Raw genomic sequence first — 21504 nt, forward strand, 5'->3', positions numbered from 1 at the left:
ATTTAACTGACTGCAGTAGTAAGAAGAGTCTTCTGCTGAACACCAACACCAAGGAGCTGGTGTTGGTGATCGCCTAAGCATCCTCACAGTAGGAGCTGCAGAGGTTCATCTCACTCCACTGCAGGACTCAAGAGGTTCAGGAGGTCCCTTAACCCCACTGCTATGAGACTTTTTAACAGCGACTCCTGATATGTTCATTGCACATTTGTTTCTTTTATTCTACTACATATTGGTTGTAATCATGAATTCTGAATTGCTTTAAAGCTGAAGCTGTCTGCTAAAACTAGCTGAAAAAGCTGAAAAGTTGCAGAAATTGTAAAAACTTTGCAGAAGCAAAGGAACTTTGCTAAAATGGAATAACTTAGCAGAACTGCAATATCTTAGAGGAAACATAATACTTGGCAGAAATACAATAGCATAGCAGAACTTAGCAGAAATATTGTAACTTACCAGAAACATAACTTCTCAAAAATACAAGAATTTAGGAGAAATAGTATAAGATAACAGAAAGAATATATTTAGACAAAAATACTTAAGCATTACAGAAACACTATGATTTAGAAAAATAGTACAACATAGCAGAAATACTGTGATTTACCAGAGACACTGTGATGAACTATGAATATTGTAATTTTAAATTAAGACTATGTTTTAGCACAAATATTATAATTTGGCAGAAATACTATGATACAGCACAAATTATATAGCAGAAATGCTATATTTAGAAAGAAAAATATAATATAGTAGAAATAGTATGATTGAGCAGAAATACTACAATATAGCATAATAACAATGATTTAGCAGAAATACTATGATTGAGCAGAAGTACTAAGATGTAGTAAAAGTACTTTGATTTAACAGAAATACAATTATGGAGGAGTAATACTTTAAAATGGGAGAAATATTGATACACACACACACATACACAGAGCCTAAAGGGAAGAGTATTTGTGCCATGGAGTCTTAACAAGAATGTGAGGTCCATATTAGAAAAGCTGGTAAAATCATAAAAGTTTGCAGAATTGTAATAAATGATGAATATGAATTACTGGTCTGTGACAGTGTATTAATTTGTAGGGAAAAAAACATGTTGACCAAGGTGGAATCGAACCCACGATCTTTGGCTTGCAGACCCATGTCATTACCAACTGCGCCACTGGGAAAGAGAGGAGCCGTTTTGAAAAACAGGGTAATGAGGAGTCAGAATTAGATCGCGGCGAGAGGCGAAAAACGCCGTTTTTTGGAGTTACAAAACGTTGTGTAACTCAAAACCTAGGTGGACTAGAAGCATAATTCTTGTACTACTGATCAGGCACCTCACTCCAGGAAGACAGAGGGCTGCAAGCCTGTCATCGTTTCCAGTGTGGCTTTGTATTCTTGGGGTAGCATCAGATTTTTCCCACAAATATTTAAAGGTAACCCTTATTTTGAGCTTATTTATTAAATCAAAAGTCTTCCATTGTGTAAATTATATTTGATATGTTTTTGTCTTCTTTTAGATTTAGATGCAGTGACCGGATGTGCTGCAGCTTTGTTAACTGTTTGGAAAACATCTGTTTGTGATGGTATTTAAAATTACACTTTAAGGTGACAGTTTCCATGTAATTTCAGTCCTTTTTCTAAACAAAAACATTTTTTAATTAACATATTTTTTTATTTGTTTTACCAGCACATCATTAGTCAAAGTTAAAAAGAGCCACATGTTACACCAACAATGAATTTTTGACTGTGTTTGTGTCACCAGATTTAACAAACAATATCAGACCTATGAAATAAGTAATTGCACCATTTTTGGATAAATGTGCAATTATATTGTTTTGTATTTTCAATTGTTGAATAATTATGTTATAGAACAAACTCAATCTGTTTAGCCAAACAACATAATTTGTTTGGTTAAATAGTGGATTTGTATAATTTTACTCTATAAGTACAGCAAGCTGAATTCATACAAACACACAGCTCTAAATCTTGAATTGTAGGATGCACAATAATGATCATTTAATTATTATGGACATTTAAATCAGAATCTATTGAACCATTACACATATTCTTAATAATTAATTATTTTTAAGAGAGAAGTGCATCAGCGTGTGAACATGAAAGTAATACCAGTCCACGCTCTCTCTGATGCTGCTGTTACCTTTAACTGTTAACTATGCACTTCTCTCTTAAAAATAATTTGATTTCTATTCTGTGGTCTTAAAAAAGTACGGGTGATTTAAAGATGCCAAGTTAAATGTTCAGTATGTTGGTCACACCAAACACATGCACTCTCCAGTTTCTTCTTCTCATCTAATGCAATCTTAATGGTAAATCAACAGGGTACCTGGTTGCATAATTAGGTACCCTGTTGAGGGTACCAGGGAGCGTCAGGGTGGACAACGAGGCCATGAGGCCTATAGTTAAAGTTTTTCAATTTGCAGTTTTCTCCAGCTGCGTTAAACTCCATGTCTGTCCCTGTGCTCACGTCTGCAGTCTGTCTCGTTCCTTTGAGGATTCTCTCTGCACAGTTTCACCCCTCATATAACAAACCTCTTAAACATGAAGATGTAATCTTGGCCTCTGGAACTGATGCCACTCCTGGTCGGCTGCCTGTTCACCTGTTGCTGTCTCAATCTTATTTGCCATGTCGTCTGTGCTTTCATCCTCACTGCAGACATGCACACACTCTGTGGGGTCCAGCCTGTACTCACAGTGTAGAGTAGCAGTGGCAGGTAAAGAAGAGGATCTTGGTAAATGTTTACCAAGATCCAATTCAGTCAACCAGTCTAAATATATTGAATTTGAATCTTAGAATGAGATAATCACATTAAAAGGCTCTCTCTCTCTCTCTCTCTCTCTCTCTCTCTCTGACACACACACACACACACACACACACACACACACACACAGACAAACAGGGAGAGAGAAGTAAGTTTCTAGGTCAGCCTGGGAGCTGCTGAATTTGAATCCACCAATCAGAGAGGCTGTGTACTTTTTCCCGCCAAAACTGGTGCCTGCAGCACACAGAGAGACACAGGATTATTGCAGCCTATTTCTCATAGTGACGACTCCCCTCAAACAAATGACCATAATTTCCTAACCGTAGGGGCTAGAGCGGTCATTCTTACACCGTTTTGTTCAGAAGAGATGGGGGAATCTTCCAGTGTTAACAATTTATCATTAAAATATGAATTATTAAAGATATTTGACTTGTAATGCACCATAACTGAGTAGAGCGAAGCAAAAACTGCCTTGACTTGCCCTCAAACAACGCTTTCTAACTCTAAATCTATTTGGAGTATCGATATCATTCTTTCACCGTAAGAGACAGCAGGCTTTGGTGAACAATCATGGAAATTTTCAGGTCTCTGTGGAAATCCAACAAAAAGTTATGACGAGAGAAAAAAGTGGTTCATTTCCAGAGTTTGAAATCTGAAGAAATCTGAGCGAGGGACAAATTTCCTACCCTCAAACAAACATAATTCATGGCCAAATGGTAATAGGTGAGAAAACAATTCTTGAATTGTGAGCGTCAGGAGTGTCTGAAGATATACCAGGACAAGCCTCATGTCTTAACTTTGCTTCGTTAAGGAGATATGACGATTCGAATATGCCTCTCATTACAGAAATCCAGCGATGATTTTGAACAAACTCTCCATTGACTTTGTATGGAGAGTTTTCTGACCTTGTGTTGGTCTGAGGAGATTTGCCAAAATTCTATAAATCCCACAACAATGATAGTGACATTTTCTGAAAGCCAGCAAAAATACCTACGTTTTGATGTATAATTTGTGGAAGTTGAGTGAAAATTGAGCAAGTAGCAAGAAGTTGTTCGGACATGAAGTGAAAATTGCAAAACCTTCAGTGACACACTGGAAGCCAAGAGCATAGCAACCATAACAACGCATGTATTTTGTGAAAAATCACAATTGTGCAACTGAAAACTTTAAGAGGCATAAAAGTAAAATGGTAAAAGATTTGAAAAAGCTGAATCATACATCAATAGCCCAATAATTTGTGAACATTTTAAAGTTTGAATGGTTGTTCTAGGTGAAAGTATGAGGAAGTAGTTAAGTTTCAAAAACAAGCAAAATTTAGCAGAATTTTGGAAGTTTCCCATTCATTTCAATGGGACAAATTAAAGGAAAAAAGTGGAATATTTTAAAAAGTATAATAGCAAAAAATAGCAAAAATCATAGCGATCATTAGCAGAAATAGCAGAATAGTTTAAAATTTGAACGGTGAAAATCGGCTGAAAATTGTGGAAGTAGTTAAGTGCCAAAAAGTGTACGGAAGCAACTGGAATAATAAAGTATAAAGAATAAAGAGAAACAGGAACTCAATAGTGTGGATGCTTAAAGCATCCACACAATAAAGTATAAAGAATAAAGAGAAACAGGAACTCAATAGTGTGGATGCTTAAAGCATCCACACAATAATAAAGAATAAAGAGAAACAGGAACTCAATAGTGTGGATGCTTAAAGCATCCACACAATAATAATAAAGATTAGAAGAACAATACTGTGAATGCTTTTCAAGCATTCACACTAATTAAGAAGCACAAAAACAAAATTGTCCAAAGACATGCAGCTTGAGGGGATAGGTTAATTGGAAAATCCAAATTGCCATTGTGTGAATGTGCGAGTGAATGGTTGTCTGTCCCTGTGTGTTGGCCCTGCGACAGACTGGCGACCTGTCCAGGGTGTACCCCGCCTCTCGCCCTATGACAGCTGGGATAGGCTCCAGCGCCCCCCGCGACCCTGAAAAGGATAAGCGGAAGCGAATGGATGGATGGATGGATGGATGGAAAAACATAATTGAGAAGCACAAAAACAAAATTGAGAATCACAAAAACAAAATTGAGAAGCACAAATACAAATTAAAAATCACAAAAACAAAATTGAGAATCACAAAAACAAAATTGAGAAGCACAAAAACAAAATTGAGAATCACAAAATCAAATCAAGAAGCACAAAAACAAAAGAAGAATCACAAAAACAAATTGAGAAGCACAAATACAAATTAAAAATCACAAAAACAAAATTGAGAATCACAAAAACAAAATTGAGAAGCACAAAAACAAAATTGAGAATCACAAAATCAAATCAAGAAGCACAAAAACAAAAGAAGAATCACAAAAACAAATTGAGAAGCACAATTACATTAAGAAAACCGGAAAGGGTAGGTACCAGTCGGCAACAGGAGACATCACTGATTTTTGAATCACTGAATATTGTGTATGTTGGAAAAGTGACAGAAATGCTGGACACTATTTGTAAATGGTTTTATTAAAGAAAATTTTTAATGTTTCCTTTTGGTTAAATGTTAATATTTAAATCCATGCCAGTTGCTGTATATTATGAACAATATTATATTCAATTTAGCAAGAGGGAAAGGAAACACTACTAACATTAAAAAATGAAGGAAAAACAGAAGGGCTGGAGCACTCAAGTAAGTCCAAAGGTTTTATTAGGTGCAAAAAAAAGGAAAGAAACTAACGTTTCGACACAGTGTGTGTCTTCGTCAGAGTAACTCTGACAAATGTCATTACAAACTGAAGTTCAGTTGGTATCTAAAACCCAGCTATGTCCTTCAGGGCCAAATACAGTTCTGTGGCTGATTCCCAGTCTTGTGGCTGCTGCAGTGTGTTTTGTTGTACAGCCTGTTGTAAATATTCCTAAATGTTTGGATCACCACACAATCCAACCAGTAGCCCCTCCTCGGGAAACACATCCAGTTCCCTCTCCTCAACAGCAAATCCACAGTCTCTTGAACCATATCTGCAAAATGAAAATAGAACAGTGAAGGATTTTTGCTGACAATATGGAACTATATAAATCAACGCATGCAGTGACATGTTATAAACTGCTCTATCATACTTATGTGTAAAATTATGAATATATATTAACCAACTTAAGCAATAACAACACCTTGCATTTAGTTTGATGCAAAAGGTTAATTCATTTTCAAGGTTAATTCAGGCAAGAGAGAGTTCGTTTGGAATCCCCCCTGGACACGATGCAAGTCTGCTTGGCCGGATCCTGTGTTTGTTCCAGAGGTCTATGCATTCATCCAGGCCTTTCTGTAGAACCCCTCTGAAGCAGAATCTCAGCAAGCATTGGTGTTCGTGGCTTCCATTTAAGTTTCCAGAGTCTCTTAGGTCTCCAAACAAGTCCATCCAAAACTGAGACCTGGGTATATAATTAATATTTAAGAATCAATTTAGCTTTGTTCTTGGTCATTTTATAGGGTTTGTTACATTTTGGTCCCATTTAAAACATGCCACAAATGGATGTCAAACAAAGTAATGCATATTAGTTTTCCATAAATATTGAAGCGACCCTGCAGTAATGTTCTTGTTAAAAATGCTGTGTTCTTTTCACTCTGTTCTGTGTGTTGATTGTGAGGAGTGGAGAGTTTGGTCTGAGTTTTTCAATTTGTATTGGCGTCGTTAAATCTAGGCAAGCATGCTCATTTCGGCACAACAGCTGACAGTGACCATTTTGAGTTCCTGCAATAAAGTGATGGCTGTTAATGTCTATCTCATCCAACTTTTCAACACGTCCAGCAGGACGCTACTCTATTTTCTTAAATGCATGTAAAAAAAAACAAAAACGATCTGATCAGCTTTCACTGTAGCTTACACCTACCAGACACAAATGTACCCACCTTCCTCTTCTGAAGTAAGACCACCATGACTCTATGCGCTGATTCCCAGTAGATGATCCGTAACTGTGGCTTGACGATCCAGCATAATAGTCCGTGTGCGCGTGACGGAGGGTACACTGTATTGCTGCCATAGTCCCATTCTCAGTCCCGAAGTATGTTCGTAATCTCATTGGTATCACACCAAGACTCTTTACACAGTTTATATAATTGTGAGCTATAACAGCCGGGTTGTTGTTTGTTGCTCCACACACAAGCCACATCAGTCTTGTTAAGATATTCATTGTGTGTACTCATGTTGTACAGTGTTTAACTGCATTATGGTTACTGTGGTTTAACAGAGACAGTATTTTAGTTGCCACCACAAGGAGGCACTGTTTCATTGTAAGAGCACGGATGCTGCGTCATCACGCCCCTAAGAAAAAAAAAGTATACCACAACGAAAATGGCACCCATGAGAAAAGTTTTGCCGCATGTTGATGAGGAATAAAGTTCCCAAAATATTAAGGACATTTTTGCCTCCGTCGTCATTTTCCTTCGAGTTGATCGCTGTCGGTGCTGCAATACTCAACAAGTCTTCTTGAAAAGCCATCTATACATCCTGACAGGGCCAAGCCAAAGGGTTTCAGTTTATCATAGCCATCTACATGCCATATGTAATTGGGCCCCATGGAGTGATACATGCGTCTTGTGAACCTCCTTCGAGTTCTCAAAGCGATTCCTTGAGGATTTAGTTGTCTCAACAGCCTCATAACTACATCACGCTTGACACGCAGCTTGTGTTTTTGTTTGAGAACTTGCCACATGGTCCGATATCCAAACAATTGTCCTGGTCCTCGAAGCTCGGCCAAAATGGCACGCCTCACCTCAGGAAGTGGAGAATAGTTGCCTCGTCTGTACAGTCCAGATTCTTTTAAATGCGTTTTCAGTGTACGCATACTAATTGAAATGTCACGATTACACTTGAGCATATCCAGTATCACCTCATATGTATGTCCTGAATCAAAATATTCTCGAATAGCAACAGCTATGTTTGGGTCACCGCTAATGTTCATGTTTGAAAAAATGCGCTACAGGCAGAGTAACTTCCGGTTCCAAAGATGAACAGCGCGGACGTCCAATCAGTGATGTCTCCTGTTGCCGACTGGTACCTACCCTTTCCGGTTTTCTTAATGTAATTGTGCTTCTCAATTTGTTTTTGTGATTCTTCTTTTGTTTTTGTGCTTCTTAATTTGATTTTGTGATTCTCAGTTTTGTTTTTGTGCTTCTCAATTTTGTTTTTGTGCTTCTCAATTTTGTTGTTGTGTTTAGCAATTTGTTGGTGTGATTTGCACTTCAGGGCCACCGTAGTCAGAGGTGGGACCAAGTCATTGTTTTGCAAGTCTCAAGTAAGTCTCAAGTCTTTATCCTCAAGTCTCAAGTCAAGTCTCAAGTAATGTCAGGCAAGTCAGAGTCGAGTCTCAAGTCACTGGTGTAAAAGTCCGAGTCAAGTCACAAGTCTGAAACTTTGAATTTCAAGTCCTTTCGAGTCTTTAAAAAAAAAAAAGAAAAAATAATGTTGCAGTTATGCTAAATGTAAATATTAGACCATGTAATTTTAAAATCTGTGTTTTTCTCAACACATGACAAAATAGTGAACTTAGAAAATATACACAAATTGTGAAATTGCACCTCTTTAAAATGCAGCTCAATTAAACCTAGCTCCAAGAATAATTTTCACCGACAGTTCTGAGATAAGCTGCATGTTATTCTTGGATGCGGTTGTAGGACCAGCTTTAAAATCGCATGACAAAAATATCATACACATTAAAAAAAACTGTATCACCAACGTAGCCTGGACAACATTTGCTAGTTAGATGAAGTCAGCTATCTCATCTTAGCATATTTATATGCATATTTATAATCATACGGTTCTTGGAGTGAGTGCATACACTCATGAAGTTTAGTAACTTCAGGTCACTGCAACAAGCCCAGGTACAGTTTACCGACGGATGGGTGCAGGACCTTGAAATGCACCGTGTAGAAAGTAAAGACCATCGTACGTATCATAAGTTTACCAGTCTCACAAATTGTCGTCATAAATACACATTCCTTAACCGTTTATTAATAGGACCTTTGAGCTCAACGGTAATTAATTAGTAGTGGAAATAATTTCTGGTACCCATCACAGAAATGTAGCAGTGACAATAATATTGTATGCTGTAATCGTACTGGGCAATTAGTGATACAAAACAACTGTTTTATCCTGTGAATAAAAGTATATGTTTTTGTCAATGTACCATAATAACAGAAGCGAAACGCAATATTGTGTCAGGACAATTCACTATTTATGCACAATAAACACAGGAGCATAGCGCGACAATTTCTGTTCAGCGCCAGACTTGCTTGTAACCTATATCACCAGTTATGTTATGAAAATGACGTATTAACTATTAAAAAATACTGACCTTCGTGTAAATGCTTGGAGCAGACTAACCTGTGAGCTGGAGTGTTCTGGGACGTTATATTTGATCTTTGAATGGCTGCGATCCAGGCCATCCGTCGCGTCTTTGTTACTTCGGAAACATGGCTTGAACAATTTCTCTTCAACGACGTAATCCGATAACAACCGATCTCTTTACCCGTCGGCTTCCCGTGGCTGTCATGCGACCGGCTATTGCAGTTAATAATACAACAGCTTCTTGACATTTTTGTGTTTCTTTTTATCGCTGTATAACTGATTTCAATTGAAAGCCTGCGTGCGCTAGCACCGCTTGCCACGAGTTCCCAGAATCCTTTGCGGTTCTACCCGTGAATGACGTCACATTTTCAATCTCTATATAATATGCATGTTAAATTTTATATTTGGGGTAAAATATCAAGTCTTTTCAAGTAAACCGGTTCAAGTCCAATTCAAGTCCCAAGTCATTGGTGTAAAAGTCCAAGTCAAGTCACAAGTCTTAGAACATTTTTTCAAGTCAAGTCTAAAGTCATAAAATTAATGACTCGAGTCTGACTCGAGTCCAAGTCATGTGACTCGAGTCCACACCTCTGACCGTAGTCCTCCCCCCCAAATGAAAGTCACACCACCTTCAACTCATCATTTTATTGGAAAGAGATGTGCCTGGTAGCATTATTTAAAAAAAAAAAAAAAAAAAGGTGTTTTTTTTTTGAAGGGCCAGTGTGAGGCATGAAAAGGTGGTTTGTTGCCTCAGGGCAACGCTATGCAGTAGAGGGATACACACACACACACACACACACACACTCTGAATATTGTGTTGACATTCATGGTCAAGAATGAATTTCCAAAAAAATTGCGTTGTTAATATCTAAAAGAAATTTGTGTCAGGGCTCTGTCTGCAGGCGGATGGAGAGGAGGATCCAAATGCGAGACTCTGGAATTGAATTGAGACTGAGAACCTTAGCTTTATTGCTGGCGACAAACGAAAACGTGAACAGAACAATGACACCGAGAACTGAACACACAGGCATAATTCTGAGGGTACGACGCGACACCGAGCATGGGAAAACACAGGGCTAATATACACAGGGTAGTAATGAGGAAATGGGCCACAGAAGGGAGACACAGCTGGGGGAGATCAGGGCTAACGAGACGGGGGAGCTAAGCTGCACACACTAACAAAAGACAAAGACTTTCACAACAAGACAGGAAGTACTAAACCAGATGCAGACATGACGCTGAGAGACAGACTAGACACTGAACAGAAACTGCAATACACATGAGAACCCAAAACCTAAGAACTGATCCCTCACCAAGAATAACAGAAACAGATCCATAATGATAATAATAAACAGAGCACCAGAACATCAGAAAACAATCCATAATGCAAAAATAAACCAAAACATAATAAACTCAAAATACTGGGTCCAACGGACCCAGAACCGTGACATCTTGTATTATCGAGATTTTTTGGGTTTTGAGGTTTTATGTACTCCACCTCAGCTTTGATTGGTCAAGCACTTTAATTCTTGAGAAAACGCATCTAACATGAAATGAAATATTTGTGTGTTGTTAATAATAAAGTAATAAGCTAACTGTTTTTTTCTGAATAGATGGACAAAAACTGAAATGTTGTCTTCAGAACTTTCTGCCAGAAAGATTTTCTAAGATGTAGTTACAGACAAAGGAATCTATTCAAATCAAACCAGGCTATATATATTATAAAGTGTTATCATTAAGTTGAACTTGCTAAACTTTAACTAGATTAAGGTTAATGGGTAGCTAAGTAAAAGTTTTAATGACCACTAAATGATCATCATGTGGCTTTTGATTCTAATAATAGTGACATTCTGACATTGTAAATTTAATAGAAATCTGCTGTATCTAATGGAACATTCAAGAAGATACAGTTTAAGTCAACTCGGGCTTTGAGTCAGTAGTTCATTTGTGTCTCATTCAGACCTTAAGCTAATAGCCTCGAGGCTGAGCAGTTACCTTATTTTCTCAAGTATCAGAAAAGAGAGGCTTTCTATAAAGCCAAGCAGTGACAGCTCTGTACGCGATAGGACACTGCTTCCAGTAAGCCTTTGCTCATTACACGATTCAATTCTTATGGGTATTTTTTGTGTAATTAGGAACTCTGTGGCTTAATCATTAAAGCAGTTAATTCTTAAAAATAACCTCCATGTTACTTAGTTTTTAATGAAGTTAACTTGTCATGTTGCTAATGTGTTTCTCAGGTTGGACGGGTCCAAGGAGCAGGTCAAGGCAGACTTGATTGTGGGGTGTGATGGGGCTTTCTCTGCCGTACGTAAGCAGTTCCTTCGGCGTAGCCGCTTCGACTATAGCCAGACCTACATCCCTCATGGCTACATGGAGCTCACCATGCTACCCATTAATGGAGAGGTCAGCACGCTTCTAGTATTTGGCTCAGCAAAATTCATCTGCAGTGGTAGTTATCTTTCTGCTCATTTAATTTCTGCTGGCTGTCTTCATTATCCCCAGTTTGCTATGAAGCCTAATTATCTACACATCTGGCCACGAAACACATTTATGATGATCGCCCTGCCCAACTTGGTAAGTGTGAACTGATTTCTAAACTATATCAGTGAAATTAAGCAATTCAAGATTTGTTTATTTGTAAAGTTACTACTGCATATTATGTGGCAAGCTAAAGGAAACAAACACTAGCACCTTTCAGAGCTTGACTGACCTCTGGGATGTCCTCATGGAGTTAATTAGGCTCACTTCATAACTATGAAGTGAGGCTTACTCATCAGAAGTATCTTGGCACCCTGAGGTTCACCCTACTTTTCACACAGCAGTGTTGCACTCCTTCCCACCTGTGCCTCTGCATCTTTTTCTCTGACTCAACAACTCTCTGTCGTTCCTTTATCTGGTTAATCCCATAATGATTTGTCTGCGTGGCTGAATCAGCACAACTCTTTTCCTCGCCTAAAGGAGACTAGGTTAAGGCAACTGACTTTTGAGTGCCTTCACACTGTCACTCACTCCCCATTTCCCAGAAACACATTTCACACGGCTGTGAAAAAAATTGTCTTCCTTGCTGTGGATACCATGGTAACAGTGCTAAAATGTCCACGGGGAGGACTTTGTGATGTTGATAGATGACACCTGCTCAGAAGGACAGATAATGGCACATACACAACCTCAGTGAACTTCCATCCAGTGGTGTCTGGCATTCCGTTTACATTGAGGATGGAAAATTCTAAACTATGATCAGCAGGGAAGATTTCTCAAACATATAAATTCATCCTTCCATTCTCTTCTGTTTATCCTTTTTCAGGGTCGTGGGGGGTGGGGGGTTGCTGGAGCTTATCCCAGCTGTCTTAGGGCGAGCGGCAGGGTACATCTCTCGTGCATCTGTGGAAACCCACTGAAGCATTTAGACAAAGTTGCTGACACTTGCAATCTAGAAAGCGATGTGATTCACTTTATTCAAGTGTTTAGTGTGTGAGGTACCCGTTTAACTGCCTGACGTTTTAATGTCATCTGCCTAATTAATTTTTAGGAGGGGCTATGCGTTTACCTGCTGCTCTCTGGCAGGTAGCTCCATGCCCTCCTGGGTTTTAAATGCACCTTAGAACACACATGCATCAACACTACAATGAGCGGGCGGAGGGAGGTTTGGAGTCTTCTCTCACCCCCGTTCTCTGCGACCTGCTGGAGCGGGGGGGCTAGGAGGAGGAGTTGGCTGTCCGACTGCGGTCTGGAGTGTGGGGCCTCCCTGCAGCTGCGGAGTCGGGGCGGTCTGCCTCTCCCCACTGCAGGGAAAAGGGTAACACCACCTGGGTCTGGGTGCAGTTCCCCCCTCCAGGAGCAAGGGTACCTAGACCCGGTTCGTAGAGTATGCTTGGGGAGTGTGATCGTGTGTACAGCGTCTCTTTATGTCTGTCTCCACGTTGGTTGAGTGTGGAGTAAGTGCATATGAGAGCATGAGGGTGGGAATGGATGTTTGTATCTGTGTGTGCCTGTATGTCTGTGTCTATATGTCAGGTTGGGTATCAGACGCCACCTCTCTGGGGACATCTCAGGCCCTCCAAGGTTTGGAGGTCTATCTCCCCCCACCACCACTTCCCCTGCCAGTGGCGGACTCCCTCAGGTGTCGGTGCGTTGGTGGTTCTTTGTGTCTGGGGGTGGGCGTCCAGGTACACACCGGCTCACTCCTTGGCGGCCGCTTATCGGGGCCTGGAGCCTGGGGCTCGCTCGGGCCACTTCGGAGGTGGGGTGCCCCCGGCCTCTCGGCCTGGGGCTCGGTCACTCAGGCACAGCTGGCTGCCGGCGGAGCTCACGGGCGCGTCACTGCAACTCCCCCTGACTTCTGCTCCGCGGCTGCTGAGTGAGCCCTCATCTGGGACTCTCCTCAGCTCTTACTGGGACAGTGGCGCGGCTGCCCCTCTGTTGGTCTTCCTTGGTCTCTTGTGTTCTGGGGGCCTCTGGATGTCTGGAGTTTTGATCTCCTCCATACCTGCTTCATGCCCTGGAGGACGGGGCTGTGGCCCCCCCACACCCTCTAGCAGATCATTACATGAAGGAACCTTTTAAAAAACAAAAAACAAGCGCGTCCATGCTCACAGGTGTACACACGGGTGATCACACCCACAAACTACACCCTTTTTGGCTCCTACCTCAAAGCACACTGTGTTCTGTTGATCTTATGTGCTGCACAATAATGTTTAATATTTAGTATTTACTGTCATATTCCCATATATCATTGTGATGTTGTTTATTCTATTACTCTTGTTCTCTTCTGCTTGTTTTCTTTTTTCTTTCTCAACAGGTGATCCAGGTGATCGATATATGCATTTTCTTTTTCTTTTTTCTTTTTTTCTGCCCATTCTGTTGGTTTTTGTCTTTTGCCCTTCTCCCCCGTCCCTCTTCTCAGCTGTTTCTCTTTCCCTCTTTCTTTCTCCCCTTCTTTCCTCCAGTCAAGTCTGTCCCGTATTCAGCAAGTGAAAATAAAATAAACAATAAAAGGTGAATCAAATGGACCATTATGGCAAGGCTGGGATGGTCAATTTGGTAAAGTAAATCCGTTGGGCATCTTTCTTTGCCTTTAGACAATAATTCTGATGGCAAAAGAGCCAAACGGGACAGGCAAAAAAAAAAAAAAAAAAAATTTCATTAAACATTTGTGATGGATTTAAGGTGAATGTTTTTAAGGCTTTTAATAATCAAACTGTGTTGATTATATTGTCATTTGTGTACTGTGTGGTATGCAGGGTGTGAGTGATTTTGTTTACTTCAACCAGAACGATAATGATGAAGGAGGAATGAACACAGTGGCCTTCAGTTTTTCTTGATCTTACTTTTACTTGAACTTGCTTCCAAAAAGGAACAGGAACTTTATCGAGACCCACTAATATGTACATGTACATCACATGTAAATCACAATGGCTGTTACCTTTCCCCATTACACAGTTCCTGCATTAACTTAAGATTTTCTTTCTTTTTTGTACATGCCAGGGAAGTTGGCATTCCGTCCATCCATTCATCCTCTTCCGCTTATCCTTATCAGGGTCACAGAGGGGTCAACAGCAACAACACTTTTACCTTTTGGTTCAGAAAAGTCTTCAAAAATAGCTCAACTTTTATTGAAGCCTAAATGAAATTATCATTAGTAAAATGCTAACATTAGAAAACTATATCACAGTTGCATGACTTAATCGTCACCACCAAACTGGTGACACCAAATGGTAGCAGAATTTATCCTTGTTGGGGAGTTTGTAGGTTCATTGGCCAATCACTTTAAGTAGAATATCCCTGAAACTACTATTCAGTGGCAATCTACGAAAGAGTACTGGGAATGAAAAAAGAAAGAACAATCCTTATGGATTAATGGTATTTCTTTATAGAAACGTCTCTTCCTATGTTCCAGAGGACAACACAGATTAAAACACAAGCATGTTAACTAATGCTTTATGACCAAATATCAGTAAAACTAAAACTAATAACATTCGTCCTTAACTGTACTGTTACATAAGGAGACAAATTATGCTAATGCTTAAAACTTTAATATCTTTTGATAATTGAATGTTAATCATTATTATTGCTATCAATATACTATAATTATCTATGTTTATTTAGCTGGTCTATTTTCCAGATTTAGATGATTAAAGCCATATTATTAAAAAGTGCAATACATAGCTGGCAGTGTAAAACCTGCAGTTAAACTCACATTAACAGCAGCATTAGCATAAATAATAAATACAGAAGATAATTAGATATTATTCTGAAACTGACCATTCTGCAAAATAAGTGCTTTGGGTACTTTGTTTTTATGGTAATCTCCTACATTTACTGATGTTGTAATAAAGGTGTACTTATTTTGGCCTGTTAGTATGCAGTTAGCATAGTTTGGGGGAAAAAAACAAGATTCAATGTGCCAAAATGAGTGAGACCACACAACAGTCTAATCTTTCATTTGGATGTATAACTTGGCGTGATGCTAACAGTTCAGTTCTCATGTATCTCTGCTGGAACAACAGGCAGTAAAAGGTTAATCATGTGAAGCATCCTGTGGTCAAGAGTGTCACGATGGATTTGGGAGCTAACGTCTCTGTGTACTCTGTTTACTTTCTGATTTAGGACAAGACATTCACCTGTACCCTTTTCATGCCCTTTGAAGATTTTGAGAAGATCACCACAGGAGATGAAGTCATCGAGTTTTTCCAGAAATACTTCCCTGACACCATACCACTAATAGGAGCGTAAGTGACTTTCTCCCTCCCCACCCATTTCCCTGAATCCCCCGTCTGCCTTTATCTCTTCATCCGACCTGCCAAAGTGTCTTCAAAAGGCCTTTTATTTCCCGTCATCCCATCAGCTCCAGCCACATCCACAGCTCTGTTCTGTGAAGTGTGAAATTGCAGACTTACAGTTATATGGATTTTGTGAGGTGAGGTTCTAATTTGAGGTGAACCATATGTTGCGGGTGACAGAGGTGGGGGGCTGTGTGAGGCACAGAAACGCTTGAAGCTTTCATTCAGTTACTCATTCAGAGTGCTTTGGCATAAACGGCTAAGTGCCTGCTTTAATTTCTCAGTTTAGCTGCTTAGTTAGACAAACAGAGCATAGCTGTGTTTGTGTCTTGTGATAAATGCTCTTTTGGCAAACACAAAACAGTCTGTTGCAACTGTCAGATTAAATTGTGCAAAATGAGTTTGTAATTCTTGAATTTCAATTTTTGTGTTGCAGGGATACTCTCCAGAGAGATTATTTCCGATTGCCTGCGCAGGCCATGGTGTCTGTCAAATGCAACCCATATCACATTGGTGACGCGTGCGTCCTTATGGGTGATGCAGCCCATGCAGTAGTGCCTTTCTATGGACAAGGAATGAATGCTGTAAGTAGCACTAAATGAGGGGAGGAAAAGGCAGAATTAGACAGAGACTAATTCATCTATTCATGTTTTATAGGGCTTTGAGGACTGCATTGTCTTTGACGAGATAATGGATCAATTCAATGAGGATTTCAGTAAGCACTTTTTAAATGACCAAAGATTAACGAAGAGAGAAAAGCTGAGCATACAGAATAATTTCCATACGGCCCTTTGTGTATCCCGCTAGGTGCTGTTCTGCCTGAGTATACCAGAGTTCGGGTTCCAGACGACCACGCAATTGCTGACTTGGCCATGTACAACTACATTGAAGTAATCCACATATTTTTTTTAATATGAAAGCAGGAAGTTGTGGTCAAAATTTTATACACTGTATGATTTACAGTGTATGAATTTGTTGAGCTGTTTTTTGTTTTTGTTTTTTACATAGTGGGATGATTGTACAGCATACATATTTAATGAATTTTAAAAAAAGTATTGGGTGCACAAGTTAGATTTTTTATTTTATTTTGATTTTCTCTAATCCACAAATGGTCAAATATATACTTATACTGCCATGTCACGCTGTGTGGCAGGCAGGATTGGACCCAAACGCAGGACTCGCAAAACACAAAGGGATGAATTAAGGGAGGCAGCTTTATTGTGCTGAAGAAAACTAACATACAGAATACAAGAAACAAAACCTAAAACTGGAAACTAGGAACAAGAACAGAAAAGCTAGAAAACTAAGAAACTAGGAGCAGACTCTGAAGAAAACCAGGGAAATGATGAGCACGGAGAAACATACACAGCAAATGGGAATGACACGACAACCGGGAGAGGAGAACCCAGGACTTAAATACACAAGGGTGTAACGAAGGAAACAGGAGGGAAACACAGCTGGGGCTAATCTGACAAAATGAGACTGGGAGGAAGCAAAACTGAAAACACTGAGACTGTCAAAGTAAAACAGGAAACAAGAGACCTACACAAAGAAAGTGACTTGACACTGTGACATGGAGGCATGACTAACTAGGGAACCAGAAACACAGAGACAAGAGTAACTAACCGTGGAATATGGAAGGCACAGTGACAGAAAACTAAAAATATAGCACAAGGAGAAAACGATAAAGAGAACCAAAAATGTGAAAAACAACAAATCAAAGAATATAACTTAATCCAAAAACCCAAAACACTGGGTCACAGGCCCAGTACCGTGACATATGATCCCACTAATATTTGGTGAAATGTCACGTAAATTGGTTGGTTTCTTGCCACGGCACAGCTTCTAAGCATAGTGGGTTGAAGTTTCAGTTTTTGTGAAGAAAAGGCTTAATGTAAGCCTGCTTTATCTGTTCCAAATCCTGTTTTGATGTTTGCTTTTTCCAAACATTCTCCCGTTGTAATATCCACTTGTGTCCAAGTTTCAGGTGTTGAGCTGCTTGAGGTGAAGTTGAAGAATTTGTCAGTAACCCTTGTTCTTCATTACTCCATCCATTTTGTGCAATGTACCAGTAGCACTGGCAGCAAAACAGCCCTACTACCACCACTATGCATGAGAGTTGTTACAGTGTTGTTAGGTTTGCACGCCTCGCCTTTATACCTTCAAACATACCACTTGATCATTGATCATTGTCTCATCTGACCATAGAAATTTTCTCCAGAAGGCATTTTGCTTGTCCATTTGGGAACCTGTGAATTGCAGGTGAGCTTGAATGTATCAGAGTTGGGGCAGGGGCTTATTTCTTGGTCAGCAACGTCTCAGACCACAGTGATGTAAAACTCACTTGAAGGGTGGACAGTGACACTGCTGTTCCAACAGTTTCCAGTTCATGGCAGGCTTGATCCTTGGTGGTTCTTGGGTTGTTCCTAAACATCCTAACCAATTTCCTCTCATCTGAGGGTGACCGGGTGACCCATTAAACTTTTGAAACGTCCATCCTAAAGCCATTTTGAAGTACATTTTGAGAACCAACTGCTCAATAAAATGTATTTCCACTGACCTTAAAACTGAAAAACAAAAAGGTGTTGATGGGCATAAGTGATGAAAATCCTCTTCATCACTTCTGAAGCAGAACAGTTCTCTAACCTTCTGTGCATTTAAAGTCTCTCTCTCAAAAGTAATGGATAAAGCAATTAAAAAATAGCAGGACTATGTGTTGGCTTAACAATACTCTTGATCTTCCACTGCTGCAATTATATCGAAAGGCAGGAAGAAGGAAGTCTAAAGTTTCTCATATGGCTGAAAGATCTACCTAATGATATCATAAAATGGACAAATGGCTGACAAACACATTTGTTGTATTGTTTCATAGATGCGAGCACACGTCAACTCCAAATGGTTCCTTTTCAGAAAATATGTTGACAACATCCTCTACTTCTTCATGCCAAAGACAATAATTCCACTTTACACAATGGTAAGTTGGATACAGTATCACTAATGAATAGTAACTGTTTCCACATCATTTTGTCTGAAAACTAAATCTGCTATTCTTTCTGTTTTCTTGTCTCTAGGTCACTTTCACTAGGACCAGATACCACGAAGCAGTCAAGCGGTGGCACTGGCAAAACAAAGTAAAATACTTGGAAAAAATGTGCACTACACATGAATGCAATTTAATTTTGATGGGACTTTTCGTACCTTTGAACAGCTAAGCACTGTAATTAGCAAAGTGACAGTGTTATCAGAAGCAGCACTAAAGGTGGCTGCGACTCTTGAGTAAACAGTTCTCCATTTAACACACATCACGGCCGTACGCGTTTGTGGTTTCTCTCGCTGGGCTGTAGATAAGGCTGTTAGTCCTTGGCTCTGTGTTGAACTGTCTGATTTGCCTGTGCTGGCGGCTTCTGCTCTAATAGACAGTTGGACAGCCGGGATTTTCACAGCCTCCCCTGTAAATTGATTCAACCCGTAGGGCTGTTTGGGCAAAGGGTGAAATGACCTTCATGGGAGAAAGAAAAGAAATATTATCTCTGAAGCATTACAGTTAACACGATAATATGGCGTGATACTGAATATGGAATGACAGGTAAAAATATGGGTCAGAGACAGGGTGGCAGTGAAGTGTAAGGATGTATTATAAAAGTGTCAGTAACAGCAAGGTCATTGATTGGGTGAAGGGATTACTTCACTTTAGGTAAGCAACTGAACTACAACAATTACCCAATTTCCTTCGCGGTCAACCTTCAGGATCAATAAAGTTTTATTATATTGTAATTACATAGAAAAAAGATTTTAAAAAGGTGTCAAATTATTTAATTTACTTTAAATTTTTGAAACAAACACATGTTGTTTATTAACCCTATGACAATAAATGACCTACAAATCATTCAGTTATAACATAACTCAAGGAACCATTGTTATGTCTCTACCTAACAGGGATCATGTTGACATTAAGTTATGTATGTACATATACAATGGTGCCATGTTTAGATGTAATGTCATGTTATCAGTTTGTCTAACAGGCCAGGTGAGAATGGCTGAAATCTGAGCATTTTGCATATATTGCAACAGTTTTATTTGTACAGTGTTTCAAAAGCTAGATGCTTTCCTCCGGGCAGCTCAGCCACAGAGTTTGCTGGTTGGCACCTCAATAACTCCAGTCTCCGCACATCTCTGCACCTCATCTCTGGTCCTCAGCGTCACTATAAAAAGAGGAGCGTTCATTAATTAAATCCCTTCCACCCTCAGCCTCGCTGGCACTGCCCCTCAAGCCCGCTGCACCATCCCTCCACTGCAGCAGAGCCAGAGACCACACCCCTGTCACATACTGCCATGGATCTCCAGGGAAACAAAGCCTGGGTGTTTTCTTTGCAGCTATGTTTGGGATACTGATGTTCATGAAACTGGAAGCAATTTACCAACCTTTGTGTGATTTGTGAAGCAAATAACTGAATTCAAACTAATTATCTATTCATTTCTTCACAGGTGATAAACCGTGGCCTGCTGCTCAGTGCTGTGGGGGCTGTTCTTGGTGGTTCCTACCTGCTCATTAAAAATCCTCCAGATATCAACAAGCTCATCGTCTCTGCTGAGAAAATGTGGGACAGGCTTGTGGCTCTCAGGACGCTCTGAGCACAGGCATCATGACTGATCTGACAGACAGGTGTACAGACTTAGAGTTAAACACTAGAAAAGAATTTAGAGGCGCCCAAATATTAATTAGATTTTGACTAAATTATCTAATTCACAGCTATAACTCCAGCAATGGCAAATTACTCCAATAATGGCTGCCCTCACTTCAAGGACTTAGTGATTGATCAGAACGACTTACATCGTTTCATTAGTGTTAAACCGATAATGATCAGCAGCGGTGAGCAGAACACTGCTGTTTTAATTATTAAGCAAGTTTAATTCAAGAACACAGGGTCAGTTTTAGGTGTGTGTAGAAGTTTTTACTGTTTTTACACAAGAATGATGTCAGCTATTTTTCTTTGTCTCCACTGGGCCCAGTGACATTTACTTCACGCAAAATCTGGGATTTGTTTTTGTTTTTAAAGCTGCATTATGTTTTTGCAATGTTTCACTTATACATACATTACTGTGCAAATATATTGAGCCAACCCTTATTTCTTTATATAGGTGCAGGGAAATAGGTGCAGTGATTTATTGAAACATGCTAAAACATAAATGCAAATATAGACGACAGAATTGTGTACAACTCTTTGGATGTTTTGTTCTGTGGTCTGTCAAGATCGTGTCACACTGCTTCAAGAAAGGTGAAAGTTTCCTATTTATTAAGGATATGACTATCAAACGCTGTTCACCTGCAGTATAGGTTTAGATCTGCCAGCCCTCCACTTTTTTAAAGACACTTCACACCACTCTGAGATGTGATAGGTATTTTCTGCCTGTCAGACTGTGTTATCTTTGATTTTATCTGTTTATCTTTTTTGTAGATTTAACTAAAGAAATTTTTACAACAGCCTGCTGGTAACAAAGATACAATTTTACATATGTACTTCTGACCAACCGGCAATGTAGTATTTCCTCTCTTTGGGCTTGGAGTTTGGCTGGTTTGTCCACTTCAAATGTGCTGCTATGCTCACCAGGCTATAATCTATATAAAACAAGTG

General features: G+C 39.6%; 1 protein-coding gene across 1 annotated transcript in view; it reads left to right on the plus strand.

Annotated features, from left to right (window-relative positions):
• The window catches only part of kmo (kynurenine 3-monooxygenase), a 78552-nt gene extending 57059 nt beyond the window's left edge, over nt 1-21493 (plus strand). The window contains exons 7-15 of the mRNA XM_080868474.1: nt 11330-11495; nt 11595-11666; nt 15699-15820; nt 16308-16455; nt 16529-16586; nt 16679-16761; nt 18744-18845; nt 18943-19002; nt 20357-21493. Of these exons, the coding sequence (XP_080724600.1) occupies nt 11330-11495; nt 11595-11666; nt 15699-15820; nt 16308-16455; nt 16529-16586; nt 16679-16761; nt 18744-18845; nt 18943-19002; nt 20357-20503 (958 nt within the window). The 3' untranslated portion in view covers nt 20504-21493. The remainder of the gene's footprint in view (nt 1-11329; nt 11496-11594; nt 11667-15698; nt 15821-16307; nt 16456-16528; nt 16587-16678; nt 16762-18743; nt 18846-18942; nt 19003-20356) is intronic.
• Nucleotides 21494-21504: the final 11 nt, after the last annotated feature.

Source organism: Rhamphochromis sp. 'chilingali' (assembly GCF_963969265.1).
Source record: "Rhamphochromis sp. 'chilingali' genome assembly, chromosome: 20".
Classification (NCBI taxonomy): Eukaryota; Metazoa; Chordata; class Actinopteri; order Cichliformes; family Cichlidae; genus Rhamphochromis; species Rhamphochromis sp. 'chilingali'.